The 16,870-nt window shown below is 34.6% G+C and overlaps 3 protein-coding genes across 3 annotated transcripts; all 3 read right to left on the reverse strand.

The window, feature by feature from the left end:
* Positions 1-4,012: 4,012 nt before the first annotated feature.
* LOC124848627 (actin-depolymerizing factor 2-like) lies at positions 4,013-5,932 on the reverse strand. Its single transcript, XM_047326353.2, has 3 exons — positions 5,769-5,932; positions 4,555-4,820; positions 4,013-4,473 (listed from the first exon to the last, which is right to left on the reverse strand). The coding sequence occupies exons 1-3, from the start codon at positions 5,769-5,771 to the stop codon at positions 4,323-4,325; spliced, it is 420 nt and encodes a 139-aa protein (XP_047182309.1). The 5' UTR covers positions 5,772-5,932; the 3' UTR covers positions 4,013-4,322.
* Positions 5,933-7,247: 1,315 nt separating this feature from the next.
* On the reverse strand, positions 7,248-11,367 carry ATSEC20 (Sec20 family protein). Its single transcript, XM_047326385.2, has 7 exons — positions 10,877-11,367; positions 10,643-10,712; positions 10,032-10,087; positions 9,808-9,883; positions 9,644-9,680; positions 7,623-7,737; positions 7,248-7,543 (listed from the first exon to the last, which is right to left on the reverse strand). The coding sequence occupies exons 1-7, from the start codon at positions 11,179-11,181 to the stop codon at positions 7,303-7,305; spliced, it is 900 nt and encodes a 299-aa protein (XP_047182341.2). The 5' UTR covers positions 11,182-11,367; the 3' UTR covers positions 7,248-7,302.
* A 750-nt stretch (positions 11,368-12,117) lies between these two features.
* Positions 12,118-16,051, reverse strand: LOC124848645 (pleckstrin homology domain-containing protein 1-like). The gene is made up of 2 exons (XM_047326380.2): positions 15,409-16,051; positions 12,118-12,345 (listed from the first exon to the last, which is right to left on the reverse strand). The coding sequence occupies exon 1, from the start codon at positions 15,879-15,881 to the stop codon at positions 15,441-15,443; it is 441 nt and encodes a 146-aa protein (XP_047182336.1). The 5' UTR covers positions 15,882-16,051; the 3' UTR covers positions 12,118-12,345; positions 15,409-15,440.
* Positions 16,052-16,870: the final 819 nt, after the last annotated feature.

The following is a 16,870-nucleotide window of genomic DNA, read 5'->3' on the forward strand; positions in this document are numbered from 1 at the left end:
TGGGGTTTTTTCCGCGATTGGGGCTGGTTGGCAGAGGGATGGTTGAGAAGTTGCCATGGTTGCGCGATGGCTTCTAGGTTTTTTTTTTCTGTTTTCAGGTATCGGGATTGGTTAGAAAGAAGGTGGAGGCTTGCGACTTTGATGGTGATTGCGGAGCATCGCGATTTGGGGTTGAAGATGAAGCTTGGTGTTGTTTCGTGGTTTAGTATTGCAGGGTTAGGTTGCTGCAAGGGAGGCGCGTTTGAGTTTTCCATGGAGGTTTCTGGCATGGTGGAAGGTTGCACGAGAAGATGAACCTGTGGTGGCGGCTAGGGTGAAGACGAACAGGGTTGGTGGTGGCGTTGATGGTGTCCTCACGACAGCTTCACGGTTGCGATGCAGAGGTAAGGTTGGTTGGGCAGCGGCAGCGACTAGGGTTCACGTGACATCACAAGGGTTTGTGTCTAGGTGAAAATTAGGGTTTCTGTGGAGAAGGCAAAGCTGACATGGCAAAAGGAATTAAATAACACGTCAGCACACACACAACTAAATAATGACACGTTAGCACTAATTGTTGCCAGATCATCATCCATTAACTCCGTTTGGTTATATTTAACGGAAGGGACGAATTTGATGCAAAATTTAATAAGTCAGGACACATTTCAAACACTTTTAAAATATGAGACTGAATTAACATTATTCAACTGGGTCATGTCATATATGATACAAGATCTTTGATTCTTTAAGAGAATTTGTACCAAAAAAAAGTAACTTTAAAAGAAAATTATTGGATAAATTCAAACTTAATGTGCTTCCTTGCAATTTTTATTTTTTAAGCACTTTGCTGTATTATTTATGGGCAATAATACGTTAGCATGAATTTTTTTATATATTTTAACACACCACACATAATTTTCTTATTAAATTTAGAATACATCACTATAATAATAAATAAATAATAAAAAATAAATAATAAATCCGTGATAATATTATATGATATGGTTAGAACATATATAATTTTCTTATTAAATTTAGTAATAACATTATACCATCTATAAGACTCGTTTGCATAATCTAAAATGGACTTAAATGTTGTATGGTGTAAAAAGAATTATTAAAATTAAGAAATACAGTTGAAAAGTTATTCCTTAATACACTTAAAATTACGAGATACAGTTGAAAAGTTGTTAGTAAATTAACTTTGAAACTTATTGAATGTTAGTTTCAAATGTTTGATTAGTTTTTTGAAAAAACATTTATCAATTAACACAAAAATCGAATAAGTTAAAACATTTTTTATGATATTTTTCAAAATAAAGATTTCAATTTGAAAAACTTGTTACTTGTTTATTTCAAAGCTTTTCGAATTTCGAGTAAGTTCACCATAAAAATAAAAAGATCAATAATATTGAAACTCAATTATATAAGAAATTGACATTACTTTCTATCAATAAGGCAATAGATTAATAAGTTTTTTTACCTTTATATAGTGTTTTAGTTTCTTGTTTCTATCCAATATAAAACTAATTCACACTTGAATTTCTAACATTTTTTATATTATAGACTCTAAATAAAAAGTCTTATATCACACTAGTATAGTTGAAATATAACTTAAATAATACACAAATCCATTTAAATTAAAATAGAGACAAATGTTAAATTAACTATGTTATCATTTGTATAATACGGTATTTTGTAACTATTTCTTAATACTCAATTATTCCTTCTAACTTAACAAATATTCTCAAATTCCCATGTTTTTCTTAAATCAAATGAATTTGCTCAAAAAAGACAAGTACAACTCTTCCATGTTTTTCTAAAAATAAAAGCATGAGACGATATAAAATGAATGAAGACACAAACTCTACTATTTTTCCCAAATAAAACACTGAATGAATTTTTGTTTCCAAAAGCTTTTTTTTTCTCCCATTTTATTTTACTTAAGTTCCAATTGATTTGGAGAAAAACACATAATAAACAAATATTCCTTATCAAAATCGACTGGAGTTTGATATTCATTAATATGGGTTATTTGCCATTACAAGCTGAAATACTTCATATCATCAACTAAAAAAAACTGAATTGTGTTTAACAATTATTTAAAGATTAATACTAATTTTGGTCTCAAATTTTGTCAGCTTTATTCAAAATGGTCCTATTTTTTTTCTCTGTTCAATATTGTCCTAAAGAATGTAATTTATGTTCAATTTATTCCTTTTTGCAGACGACCTTTAAATCATTAGCTGCACACTGTCCAGCTGTGTAATAAGTGAATGTCATGTCATTTAACTGCTGACCTGCTTGCCACGTGGTAGCCCCTTTTCCACCCAAAAAATTAGGGTTTCTGAATGTAAGGAGGAAAGGCTTCCTTACGCCTGCACCGCCAGAGAAAAAATGAAGCTTGCGATGGTCCAATTGACCATAGTGGGTTTGTCAGAGTTTTGCAGAAACGAGAGCGAACTCCTTTCTCGCGGCACGGTGAGGGTTGCAACGGCGGCACCTCCGCGAAGGTTTGATCTCCGATGTATTCGCGATGCGAGAAGCCCACTGTTCTCAGGCGGTTTCGTGGCAATAGGACTCGCGATTGAGGGTTTCGATTTAGGGGTTTTTGTTGTGTTATCTGGTTTTTGTAAATTAGAATATATAATTTTCGTTTCAAAATTGATTTGGGGAATTCTTGGTTCTTCTTTGTTTTGTGAGTGGCTAGGGATTTTGTTCTTCCTTACAGGTCTGGGTTTTGGGTTTTGCGAAGTGGGGAATGAGGGTTCAGATTGGGAATGTTAGGGTTTCTGAACTTGGAATGAGGGTTCTTCTCTGGAGAGGATGAAGGTTCTTCTCTGTTTTTCCATGAATTTGTTTTTTCGTGTTGGGTTCATTTGATTTGCGATAATGGGTTCCGTGGTGGTTGTTGTTGGATGCACAGGTGACGCCAATGAAGGTGCTGGTAGGTGGCTATGAGTGGTGTTTTTGGGTGATTGTTGGACGAAGAAGATGATGGAGGTGCGAAGATGGTGGTTGGTCGTGACCTTGGTGCCGGCAATTAGGGTTAGGTGGTGGCTAAGGTTTATGTGCAGGGGAAATTAGGGCTTCTAGAGGTAGGAGATGATGATGACGTGTCAAGGATGATGTGTCATTTATTGCATTGGACAATGCGCCGTTAACGATTTAAACGCCATCTACAAAAAGGACTAAATTGAACATAAATTACATTATTTAGGACAACATTAGAACAAAAAATTATGACCATTTCGAAAAAAGTTGACAAAAATTGGAATAAAAATTGATATTAAGTCATTATTTAATTATACTTAAGAAGGAAACAAGTGTGTCGTGACAATTTCTATATAGTAAAATTCCAAAGTTTTTTTTGTTTACTCCTTATTTGTGCTTTTATAATGTATTTGGATGATATGGTAAAAAGCGAACGAGAGAAAATAATAAAAGAAGAAAACTGAGATTTATTAAAATAGGTAAAAGATAGAAAAAATGAGTAAAAATAAACATATATTATCATAAATATTTTTTCTATTTCTGGTAAAAATTTGTTGCGAAACCTTTTTTTATTTGTAATGTATGATTATTACTAATATAATTATAATAAAACAAAAAGACAACAACTCAATACAAGTTAGAAAAACAAATGAAATTACCACATTTAATCTTTTACGGTTTAATTAAAATTTGATGTCAAGAAAATAATTTAATTTGTATTTGGATTGAAATTTAAGAATCAAATAAATTTAATATATTTGAATAAAACATTATATGTTAGGACATTTTGTGTAAGGAAAGGGTGTGTTCCATTTGATAGGAAATTGAAGATAAGATTTTGTTTTTGCTCCACCTCATTTGTAAGTATGTTTGGAATGGGGAGTGGTCTGGTTTCAACTAACAATACACAACCAATACCAATTGAACAAAATCTTCTTTCACCAAACCACAAAAACAAGAAAGGGATATATAGCATGAATAAAAGGCCTTTGTCCGCCCATACAAAAAAAGTCACAGAACATTAGTAGATGACACGAGTCAATAAGTGAAGAACCCCATTTTTTGTCTGATCACACAAAACAATTACAAATTCAACTAGTATTGGATAAAGACCACTAAAATACCACTCAAACGCAAAGGTTGTATAAATCACAAATCATAATAAAATACACTGGAACAAGCAAAGGTTGTCAAAAGGTGCAGTAGAATTTATTCCACAACTTGGAAAATTGAGAATTTGGGACCATAACTACCCAAGTTGACCATCCATCCCACAAACTAGGATATTTCCATATGAGTAACTAAGGCTTAAGGGGTGCTCCCACCAGAAAGCGTAATATTTATATAATCATTTAGTTGGCACGGCTTTTGAACACATCAAGACCCATCTCAGTGGGATCAGTTGCTTGCAACTCTACTTGAATACCATCCAGCTCCCTTTTGAATCTGTCTTTGGAGCTTGCATAAATCATCTTGCTCCTGACCCTTGATGTATCAGGAGACCTACGAACAGAAAGCATCAAAATTAATGCAGATGGAAACAGGGCAGGGAAAACTGTGTGTATATTCAAAAGCAAAAATTACCACGCAATGAAAAAAATTCTGCTTTTAGGGACATTCCCTTCAGTCATGAACTCAAAATCATAAACAGCATAGCGGCACTCGTCAGCAGGAAGGCTACTAGCAAAATCTTCATAGCCTTGGTTTGGCTCACCAAGCTTCTCCACAATGACTTGCTTCTGCTGCTCCTCAATCTTAAAAACTATGAAACGGTGCGTCCTCTTGGCCTTAAGCTCCAAAAACCTTAACTTGCAGTCATCATGGACTGCCATACCTGATGCTGCGTTTGCCTATTGAATTGCAAAGTTGCAGCCACACACCACGACCATCAACACCGAGTATTTGAATAAAAAATATCTTTTTTTTTTCGATTCAAATAGTTACTCCAAGAAAGAATGAAACAAATGAGTCCTAACATATTAAAGTTGAAACGTAACCAAAATAAAGGTAAAAATGGTTACAAAATAGAGAGTAAATTCAGAGATTGAGGACAATGAAATGCAATAGAAGAAATATGTAGCGAACAAAACAAAGTAAATACTACAACACTCGTAGAAACACAGTATAGTCCAAATCAAGGAGCTAGAAGCAAACAAAGATTAGTGCCAAAGGAGAAAAACATCAGTAAAAAGCCGTGTTATGTTTGTCGCGTCATCTTCAATACCAAAATAAATCATATTCATTCATTAATGAATCTTATAAAAGAACCGTGACATATTAAATCTAATAACAGCGTAAGAATAATGTAAAAAGGAATAAGAATATATGTTAAAAAAAGAATATATGCTTTAATTGAAAATTCTTCACCGCATAGAAGAAGTTAAATCCACAAGCTCATCCCATAAAATTAAAATAAATAAAACCAAACCCATGCGTCAGATCCCAAAACCGATTTTCCCGCAGATCAAACACATCACACATCGTAAGCTGTTTAAATTGTAATTAGAATTAAAATTATGACAATAACCTATCAATTTGGAAAAAATGAAAAATAAACCGAAACACCGAAATCAGATCTGAACACGACACGATTTTATATTTTTGAACAAAAAACACAAAAAAAAGACATCGTTTAAGTGCCACGGTCAGATCAAATAGGAATCCAGCTCAGAAAATCCAACGCCACATAAATAAAAATAAATAAAAAAGTGGAGATTGGCGGATTTAGTAGTTCATGTGTGAGAACAAATCGGCAATCGAAACGGAGAAATGATAAAGAGAAAATTAGACAAACTGACCATGGAGATGACGATGGTTTTGCGGTCGTTGGAGAGAGCGACGGTGGGGGAGCGGATATAGGAGCGCGTGAGAGAGAGAGAGAGAGAGAGCGTGTGCGTGTGTTTCTCTCAATGATCGAGGGTTCGGAGAGGAAAGGGGGAATGAGAACTGTGGTGTAGTGGAGCGTCTCAAAATTATTAATATCCGCAGCGTGTGCCTTTACTTTTCGTTAGCCCAATGGGCCTGCTTGGGTCTTGCGGGCCCATTTCTATCAGATGCGTTTATTTGTCCCGTAAATTTCACGGTCTTCCCGACCAAATGTGTCGTCTCCTGACCTGGTTCCACCTAACATCCGATCTTTCCACCTCCCAAATTCTACCAAACATAATAATCTCCCCCTCCCAATCACCATTATTAGGTTAATCAACTCAATCATATTCATCTATACAAATTTACCCACTCTTTATACCTTTTCCAGCTTTAACATTCATTTAAGAAATTTATCCTTCTTAACAATTCTTTCACGAACACTGTTCTCAACAGTGAATTTCTAACAAGATATTGTAAAAGTATTTTGAGCATGAGTGTAAAATATTTGCACATCGGTATGCAATAAGAGTTTACCATTTTACAACATAAAAACTAATTCAACTAAGATTCTTATTATTTTATGTATTAAGCAAGCATTCAAATATTTATATTGCTTGATAATTTGTCTCTTATTGATTTGTTTAATCTACCCAATTTGTATAAAGAATAGAATCTACGTGAGTTGTTATTCTTGCCGTAAAATTGTATATATTTTTAATCAAAGTTAAATAGAATATTTTGTTTAAAAAAAATTGGAGATAATTCAAGTAATTATCGCCTAATTGACAATTTCTTCAACGCAATACCCAAGCCAGCAGCGGTTTTTTCACTAGAAAAACAAAGCTTTGCTTGTTCCTAGTAGGGTCGGATATTTACCTCAAATTAACTCAAGACTTGGAGAGAGGACAAGTTAAACATCACACAGGTTTATGTGCACGAGGATGTAAGCCTTACATTTTGTTTTATTTTTAATGACATTTGTTTATGTTGTAATCACGACTTTGGAGTTTATGATAACGGATTCATTGCATGTGAACTCAGTTTTATTTATTTTGATATGTATGTCGAAATTATTGTGGCACTGATGTTATTATATGATGCTTTCTAAATTTCATGTCAGTTTCAGATCTTAAATATAGTTTATGTGTAGGAGACAAGTATAGGTGCATGAAAAAGCAGGCAGAGACAGCTCGCCAACAATTATGGCTTGCTCATGCTGAAAGGTCTGTGGCGGGACTAAAATAACTAGAGAGAATTTTTTAATTCATTATAACAGATCAACAAATAATCCTCTTCTAAACAAAAGGTATTAAAGGCTTTTTGAACTATCAAGATTGCTAATACTTTTACTTTTGTCATCTTTAAGCAATTAAGAGGGTGCTAAAGTTGTGTTGTGAGGGTATAGGATCTCTCTAAATGTAAATAAATAAACATTGACAACATGAGTATATTGCTTACATATCATCATAGTTCATCATGTATTCTTTGTTCTAAAGGAGCCTCTATATTATGAACATGATCCACTCTGACTTGATGCAGATTCACGTTCCCTGCAACAGCTTGGGGTCTTAGGTCTGCTTGTCCCACAACACCAGCTTTTATTGCCTCAGTAATCTTTCTCTGCAACGTAAGTAGTCCAATCCGCTTGGAAACAACATAAAGAACAGCAAGGGAGAATAAGAAAAAGCCAATCCCAAGAATCAACCTATTCAAATAGTTAATTGTTAGTAATAACATTCAGGAACAACAAATGGGGTGGATACTAAAATAAACTGTTTCCATACCTGTCCATGACATCTTGACGTTGCATTACGGAGAGGAGATTTCGTGTTCTCATCAACAAAGAGCGGTGCCCTTTATATTCACTTTCAGCCTTCTTTAACACTCCAGTTGATTCATCTATATACCAAAACAATTTTGCCAAAAAATATCCAGAACAACCTTATTAATTCACTCTCCCGTAATCATATTAGTGGAAATAATTCCAGCATCTCAGTTCATCAAAAACAATATTATTGAACTTAAATTTTTAACAATAACTCCAGCACAACCAGAGAACAAAGAAACATCTTTACATAATAAATACGTCACAGGGAAGGTAAAAGAATCAGGCACATGCAAATATAATATGCATAATATAATATTCTGGGCATAAGGAGCTATATGCAATTCAAATTTCAAAACTGTAAAATATGTCATTGTTATTTGGTAGCATAAAAATCAGATAAACTTATCAATCAGTGGTCATAACTGACTAAAAAAATTAGCTCCAAGTATAAAAAAAAATTGAACCAGATAGGTTAGCCAAACACAGTTATCTACCAAGTACTTAACAATGTCCCCTGGGAACTGTTAGCAGATTAATATACAAGTGTGTAAAGTTACTAATGTTATCGTTATTGTAGCCCTATAGAATATCCTCAAACAATAATCAAACACAATCTATGTCAAATCATACAAAAAGCTCAAATCTATTTTTGAATCAGGTGGGATGGTTAAAGGAAGGTGAAAGAAAGTAAAGGTTATTAGCAATTTTTTTGTGTACTTTTAATAATGATAAAAAAAGTATCCCTCGAATTCCCTTCCAGCCTCCATTTTGAGCTGGTCAAAATTTGGGATACAACTTAAATGTTCGACCTCTCTTTTCTTAAATCCAAGGAGGAAAAGGAATGATGTCTCTTATCCTTTCATTCTAACTCTTTACGTTCCACTAATTATTATCTGCCAAAGGTGTGTCTTACCCTGTGAAATTAAAAAACAATTTATTATCCTCATCAAAATGTCATGCCTAGAGAAACTGACCATTTAATTTCACATTTGTAAATCCAAACTATAATACCTTTAAGCTTCAGTTCACACAGTAATGGCACAACAACATACTTTGCTTTATGGCTCAAAATTTGAGGCTGATTGAGTACACTTTCAACATATAAATGCTCCAAATTGTCAATTCTAGCAAACAAACGATCAAGGAAACTTTATAAACCTTTAACAAGTTCCACCTAATAAATGATGTAATAGAAATTGAACAGGCCACCAAGGTTTTTCGACTTTATTTTCTTCAATATTCAGTTTCAAGAGCTTTTTTTTCAAGGATATGTAACTTGATTTGTGGTTAGAAGGATTTGATTCTTAGAAAATTCCAGAAAAGAGGGAAGTGGGACAAACATAGACTAGAGGGGAAAGGCAGTTATGCTAAATGAAAATTGATTGGGCCCAAAAGTAATTCAAGACAGGGAGGAGGTAACAAAGATTGTTTTTATGATCCATATCAGTGTCACCATAGTGCTCTGTTCACATTATATTAATCCAAGACGCTAAGCATAATCTTGATTTTCATGGAATCTTTCAATTTATTAACAAATATTTTAGTTCCCACTACATTCACTAGTAGTGGTAGAACGAGAATGTGAAAAATTCATAGTAATAATTAATCCCATCAATTTCTTATAAAACTTTCAAATCTAGATAACTTGAGGGCCTTGAATATTGTGGGGGTGGACACGAAGATTGATTTCAAAAGAAAAGAAGGCTTTAAAATCATGACATTGAGCAACCTGGAGCTATAAACACAACAGCCGCCAGCTAATATGAAACTCATTGCCTGCAACCTTCTTTCTTCCAGTCCAGCTGGCTGATTTTGGCCAGCTTAAAATTCTTTTAAACATTTTTATTAGTCATCAGATAAATTTCACACACACCCAAGATAACATGATTAAAACCAATGGAAACTTAAAGTACAATTGGAGAGATAAAAAAGCCGTCATCAATATAAACAGGGAGAGAGGGAGGAAAAAGTACATACCAAGAGTCATAAGTGTGCTTGTGTTTCTTTCAACCTCCTAATCAAGGCAGAAGAGATATGATGAATATGATAATCAGCATACTAAAAAGGGTCAAATTTTACAGAGGACTAGAGAGAACAATTAAACTATAAATTTAGCGAAAAAAATATACCTAACAACTAACCTGAACCATCAACTGACGAGTTCGACGAAGGCTTTCTGTGATGCTTTCTGCAGCAGATGTCATTCCAGCTTTTGTCCTGGAAGGCCACACAATTTAGAAGACAAAAATACTTCATCATGGCATCATGCCAACTGAATTTTCTATTGAAATGGCACTAAATAATAAATAAATAAAATACGCAAAGCAAAATTTAATCCCAGCCAAATGAGACACCAAGGACATACTGTAAATTGCGCCTGCGAGCAGTGGACTCTTCTCCACCACCTAGAAGTAGTTCTCTCTGCACCATAAGGAAACAAAAAAAGTCGCACAGCACAATGTAAAGAAACACAATTCACACAAGTCCATGATCACAATACAACATGTTTGCGGTCAAGACAGGACCTGTTTCAATAAATTTACTTGTAAACACTTTTTACGAGAAAAAAATATTCAAAAGGAAGAATAATGAAATGAGTTTTGATATTAGTTAGTCTTAACTTGCGTAGAAGTTAATAATATATTTTACAGAAGCTAACATGAGAGATTTTATAAACTGGTTTATTCATAAGCTAAAACTAAGTTTTAACTCAAAAAAAAAAAACTCATTTAATTTTTTCTTCTTATTTTCCTTTTTAAGCATATGTGTTGAGAAGTTTATATAAATAACTCCATAATCTTTCAACAACGGAAACTTATGGAGAAGTTTATCCAAATCTTCTACTACAGTAACTACCGCAGAAGTTTATTCAAATAGCTAAATAGTAATATAGATTCAGCAGGGCGGTTATCGATAAGACTAGAAAACCTTCCAAATAACATCACAAAAATTAAATAGGAAAAGTAAGTATATTGCCTCCTCCTGAGCAGTTTTCCTCAAGTTAGCCTTTGCTTGCAAATTGGCATTCCTCAGATTCAGCCGCAAACTGTTCAATTAAAAAAAATAAACACTATCAACAGAAATTGAAAAATAATAAACTGATAATCCACCACCACTAATTCAAATCAATGCACTATTCAATCAATTCAAAAGCCAACAAACAAACAAACACGAATTTAATCTCCATTTCAGGAAGAGTGTGGGCGGTACTTTTGAGTTAGGGTTTTCCAGGATTGAAGCAATGCGCGTGCAGATTTGACCTCCGGCGGGGAGGGCAACTGAGGGGCGAGAAGATCGAGAGTGAAGAGAAAGGAAGAGAGGAGTGACAAGCCATCCTGAGCGATCCCGTTCAACCTAGCGAGCGAATTTTTCTCCTCTTTCTCTCTTCCTGATTTTCCATATTCTGCGATTGCCTCGATGTGTTTCTGCGTTTTCCTGTACGTTTCATCCCATTCCTTCTTCACCTTTTCCACCTCCTCCACCACCTTGTCAATCGTCGATTCTGATTCCTCCATCTTCTCGCAATCGCTTTCTGTTACTGTGTTCAACGCTGTTTTTGCTTCCCCTGTTTAATGGGATCTCTAAACAATTTGTGAGCGCCACTAAGGAACTCAATTACTCAACTCTCGTTTATGTTTTTCCTTTGCTCTTCGTTACTCTGTCATTAACTCACTTTTTCTTTTCTAATGATTTGATTGTCTTTGTCGGTTGCTTCACTGTAGTTCTTTCAAAATGAAATATACTTAAAATGCATAATTTTATACTGATTAAAGATGGTGGTTACATTTACTTAAATTTTTATTTATATAAAACAGTCTATTATCTTTAATTATATTTATTGAAAATAATATTCATATTTTAAGTTTATTTATTTTTCAGTTGTCTAAGTTCTAATTTCTTTAGAGAAACAAATATTTTCTTCTTTTCATAATAATTAATAATAATAATAATAATAATAATAATATACGTTTGTAGGAGTAATTTTTTATTATATAAAGACGTATAATTTAATAATTAATTTAAAAATTAGCTTTGTATGAATATAAAATAAAATATTTACATTCGATAAACCTATTCCAAAATTAAAAAGTAATTTATAACTCAAAATTAATAAGCAGTGATTGAAAAAATATTAAACCTTTTTTGGACGTTTACATTTCTATTGTTACAAAGTTACCCCTCTTAATCACGTGTTTGTTGGATTACATACATGAATGAAGTTCTCCTACTTTCATTGGAACCATGGATTAGAGGAAAATCCATTTTTGTGATTTTTAATTTCAAATATTTAAGGTAACATACAGTTTGGAATTTGCTCAGCGAGGGTTCGAGTCTTACGTATGAGAAACACAAACGGAGAAACAAAAGACATTATTAGTTCCTTTTTATCCAATAAAAGACTTCAAGCTTATATTTTTTACACAGCAATGAAAAATGAGAGAAGACAATGATGCATACAATATTTGAGGATAGAATAAATCATAGATGTACAACTTAGAAGAAAACAACCTTACTTTTTAACAGTTCTCCAGCCACAACGATTGTGACATACACATTTAAAATAGCACTGATGAAATTGCTAATGGCGGGTATGATATATGCCATTCATATGAATATATCTTCTCCTGTTTGTTTGTCAGCTTCTCTACTTTTTTCAGAGATTCAGAGATCATTTTTTTCTGCAGTTAAAATGATTAGAACTGTAACTCTTCGTCATAAAAAGCAAAAAGACTTTCTTTGAATCGTTATTCTGCTAGAAAGGAACCTGAATAACAAGTTGGAGCATTCTAAGTTCATCATGATACATAAATTGTTGAAGAAAATTATGCATATAAATTTTGGAAAAATAATGGTTTTTACCTGACGGTCTCTTTTAATAATTAAATATTATATTCAGATGATGACTTTTTCGCCCATTATCTAGAGACAGAAATACTAGTACTAATTTGTCAATCTTCTTCCTCATAATAAAGTACCCAAGCAGTCAAGTAATTTATCAAGAACTGCAATAATTATTGGAGTAGTAATTGGGGTTCTTCTGTTATGCTATTGTTATTATCCTGGCAGGTTTTATGCTTTCCGCCAGAAGATAAGGGCAGAAAGAGCGATGTCTCGAAGCAATACTTTGGATCCTTAATTATTTATACAGTTCCTGCACAGCCACAAGGATTTCTGTGGATTTATATTTATTTTCACAAAAATGCAGAAAACTGGGATCCAAGTAAAAGCAACAAGGCAGCTCTCTTTCAAGGAAATTAAGAAATACACAGACAACTTCTCACAAGCCAAGGATATTGGATAAGGGGATTATGAAAAGGTCTTGAATGTTTCTTGTCAACTTTAATGTAATCCTATGAATTATGAATAAGATACATACATGACGGGTGAGAACTATTCTTAAAAGAACAACAAAGTTTAACCTTGCAACCATACATGACTGGTCAACTTCTCACCCTATACAGAAGTATGACACGCCTGGCAGAAGCATTTTTATTTACAAAACAACAATAACTTGAATGGTTAACAAGTTAACCAAATTGAATTTCAATAATATTCATACTGCTATACGAGCTAAATATCCAGCTTGATACTTACTGCACATACTATATTAGTATTATTATTACATCCATCTTTTGGTCAGTACTCACTATTCAGTTTCCTAAGCATCATCCAAAGGACATTGACAAAGCACTAAACTATATCTGCTTCTGAAAGACAAATTAACTTACTTAAATCCAATTTCCAGTTTTTCCTTTTTTATAAATGTGATATTCAAATCTGTAAGTGCTTGTCAAACTCATAACTCGGTATTTACTCTACCAAATAACAAATAACACGTATGCAGGTAAATGCAGAATTGCGTTGAGCAGGAGCAGAAGGCTGAAAGTAGCCCTAGGTGCTGCAAGGGGTTTGGCTTATCTTCATGAACATGCTGATCCCCCTATTATACACAGGGACATCAAGATCATGATACCACTCAAGTTAAAGGAACAATGGTTTGTATTTATACATCTATGAATTTTTACTATAAAAGCAGCAGCAAAGTTACTAATTGGAATATTGCAAATGCGTGGAGGTAGAATATGATTGATTGCATGCTTTTGTAGAGTTTTAAAATATTTTTCATCTAATTTTTTTCCTGAATTCAGAATTTTCATGAATTTATGTAAGCATCTAAGCTCTTCCAGTCAACACATACCAAGACAAAGAAAACACATCGTCTATGTGGGGCAAAATCTACTTTTCAAAATATTGTGTTGGAGAAAATCTCATTGAACTTTAGTGATGGCTGATGAGAATGCATCCAATTTGTTAATGTATGGCTACTTGAACCCAGATTATTATACTAGTTAGGGTTGACCAGAAAGAGTGATGTCTATAGTTTTGGAGTGCTAATGCTGGAGCCAATTACTCCAAAAAATCCATGAGAACGGGGGAAATACATAGTGAAGTGGTCAGGAATACAATAGATAAGACAAAAAAGACTTGTATGGTCTTCACCAAATTATTGATCGAGCCATCTGTTCAGGATCAACACTGAACGGTGAGAAGTTTGTGGACCTTGCAATGGAGTGTCTTAAAGAGTCAGGAGTCGACAGGCCCACAATGAGTAAACTGGTTAAAGAAATTAAAGACATGCTGCGATCTGTCGGTATGAACCTAACATTTGAATCAGTAGCATCCCCTTCATCCAGTAATAGATTTCAGGACGGTACTGAGTTCCCAACAGGACCACCCTTACAGCAATTAATCTTTTGGTCAAATGCATAACATTTATATTTAAAAAGTCAGCCACTAATAAAATAGTTTAGTGCAAAAGAATTAACTACTAAAATATATAATCTTCATGAAAGAATCTGTATTTTCCACTAGAGATAAACTATATGACATTAGAATCACAGTCAAGTCTTAACTAACAAGGAAATAACAATAAGCAAAATTTGGTATTCAAGTAACCATACCACAATGCATATTAGTTTTAACAGCAACCAGAATAGAATAGGAGTTAAGAGCTTAAGTGACAACAGAACGTCGAAGGTCACAAAGGCACTTAAGAGCTTCAAAAGGCTTCGTAGGCCAACAATATAGGAAATGGTGTCAGAATAGCAAAGGATGCTCGACAATTGTCAGCTCAAATTTTAGGGATAAGTCTCACATGCATCCCTCTTTTATTCTTCTCATGTTACTGTCCCATCCTCTCTATAATAATGCCTTGTCCTAGAAATGGGAATGGCTTAAATGTATATCTAAAACATCGATTCAACCCGTCACTTTTTCTTAACCAAAAAGAATCCGATACTACACGATATTTATCCATGAAGCATCTTATATATATATATTTTATCCAATTTAGTAGGCAGAGGAGGCTAATGTGAGTTCACACTTTCGCTGAGGGCAACGCACTGCAGCCGGATTTCCTCAAGAATAATTGAACACAATAGAAACTCAAATCATGTTGTTCACCTTCTCACTGATATATAAATGATCTCAATTTCTAGAGCACAAAGATATTAGCCAATAATGAAACTAAACCGAATTTGATGTGAAGGAGTGAAATTCAGAAACAATATTGAAAAGATTGGTCCAATCCACAAAACCCAAAAACATTACAATTTGATAGCAGTTAAAGTACTTAAACAGAGTTCCCTCGTGAGAACGCCAACGATCGGCTATTAAAGTCATAATTATAACCATTATAATATACACAAACAGAGTGAAAAAAAGGAAAAAGAAGAATTCACCGAAAGAGGCAAGTGAATTGCAGAGGTCGTGGTCAGCGCTTTCCGGAGTTGCTATCATAATCGACGATCTCGGAATCGGTGACGGATCTGGAGTGCTGGACGATGGAGCGACCGATGGAGTTGATCCAGTCTTCCTTCTCCTTCTCGGAATCAGCGATGAAGTACATAGTGTCGGAGCGCGTGGAAAGCTCGAAGGCGTTGGGCTTGTTAAGGATGTCTTCGGCGCCTTTGACAGTGAGACACGTGGCGACGGGGACGACGCCGCGTGGCCGAGAGGCGCGTGTAACGGCGGAATCCTTGAACCAGAAGAGTTTGCCCTGTTTAAGGACGAACCAACGGCGACGCCAAGTCTTGATGTACTCGCCTTGCTTGGTTAGCCAGCCGGTTCGCTCAGGGTTGGACCAGAACTCGACGCCGTCGTAGTCGGTGGAATTGTCAGACATGCCGGTCGCCGCGCGCCACAGGCTCGCCATCAGAGTCGAAGATGAAAGTGTGGAGAGACAGAGAGAGAATAAGAGCAGAGAACAAACAAGGAGAAAGCACTCACTCACACCGCTTGGTCTCTGGCCACTGGCTTTCTAGGGTGACCACAAGGCACCAAACCAAAAGTTGGAACCTTTGTACAAGAGGAAAATGCCAAAATAGATATTGGGTGATCCAATACTCATAAGAAAAGTTTAAGAAACTAATCCAAATTAATGAGTATGTTATATTTTAAATTGCAATATTTTTCATATATAACTATATCATCACAATAATTTTTTATATGTAATATTTAAAATGTATTGATATTAATACGTTAGCTTCGGTTAGATTCGGCAGGGTTAGGCTCGATTTGAGTAGTTTCGGTTCAATTTGGTTTGGTTAAATTCGGTTTGATTTGGTTCAGTTTGGTTTGTTTCAGTTGTTCAGTTCGACACGATTCAGTTTAATCTGTTTTGTCTTCGTTCGGTTCGATTCGGTTTGATTTTCCTATACTCGGTTTGGCTTAGTTTATTTAGATTCGGTTAGATTCGGTTTGAATCGATTCGATTGGGTTTAACTCAGTTCAGCTTGGTTTCACTTGACTCGTTTCAGTTTGAATCGGTTTAGTTCAGTTTCGCTGGCTTTGGTTCGATTCGGTTGGTTCAGTTGATGATAGCTGCGGAACAAATTCAATGTCCTCTGAAACTGTTCTCCGGCAGAGGTTCTTGCCGGTAACAATCGCCATATTAAATTATTAATAAAAACAAAAACTGATTATAAACTTTATAATATCTTAAATTGAGAAGCTGAATATTTTGTAGCGATTCATGTGCTCAAAACCGTTAAAAAACTGGTGCGGTGGTCGCCGGCAATGGCTTACAGCAGCGGTACTAGGCGGTGGATATGGGAAGGTAATCGGAGAGATAGGAAGTGTATATAAAAGAGGAAATTGTTGTGAAAGGCAACTTTCAAATATACCAGTATTTTTATGTATCAG

Source organism: Vigna umbellata, chromosome 5 (assembly GCF_029865625.1).
Source record: "Vigna umbellata cultivar VRB3 chromosome 5, Vumbellata_1.0, whole genome shotgun sequence".
In the NCBI taxonomy this organism is placed as follows: domain Eukaryota; kingdom Viridiplantae; phylum Streptophyta; class Magnoliopsida; order Fabales; family Fabaceae; genus Vigna; species Vigna umbellata.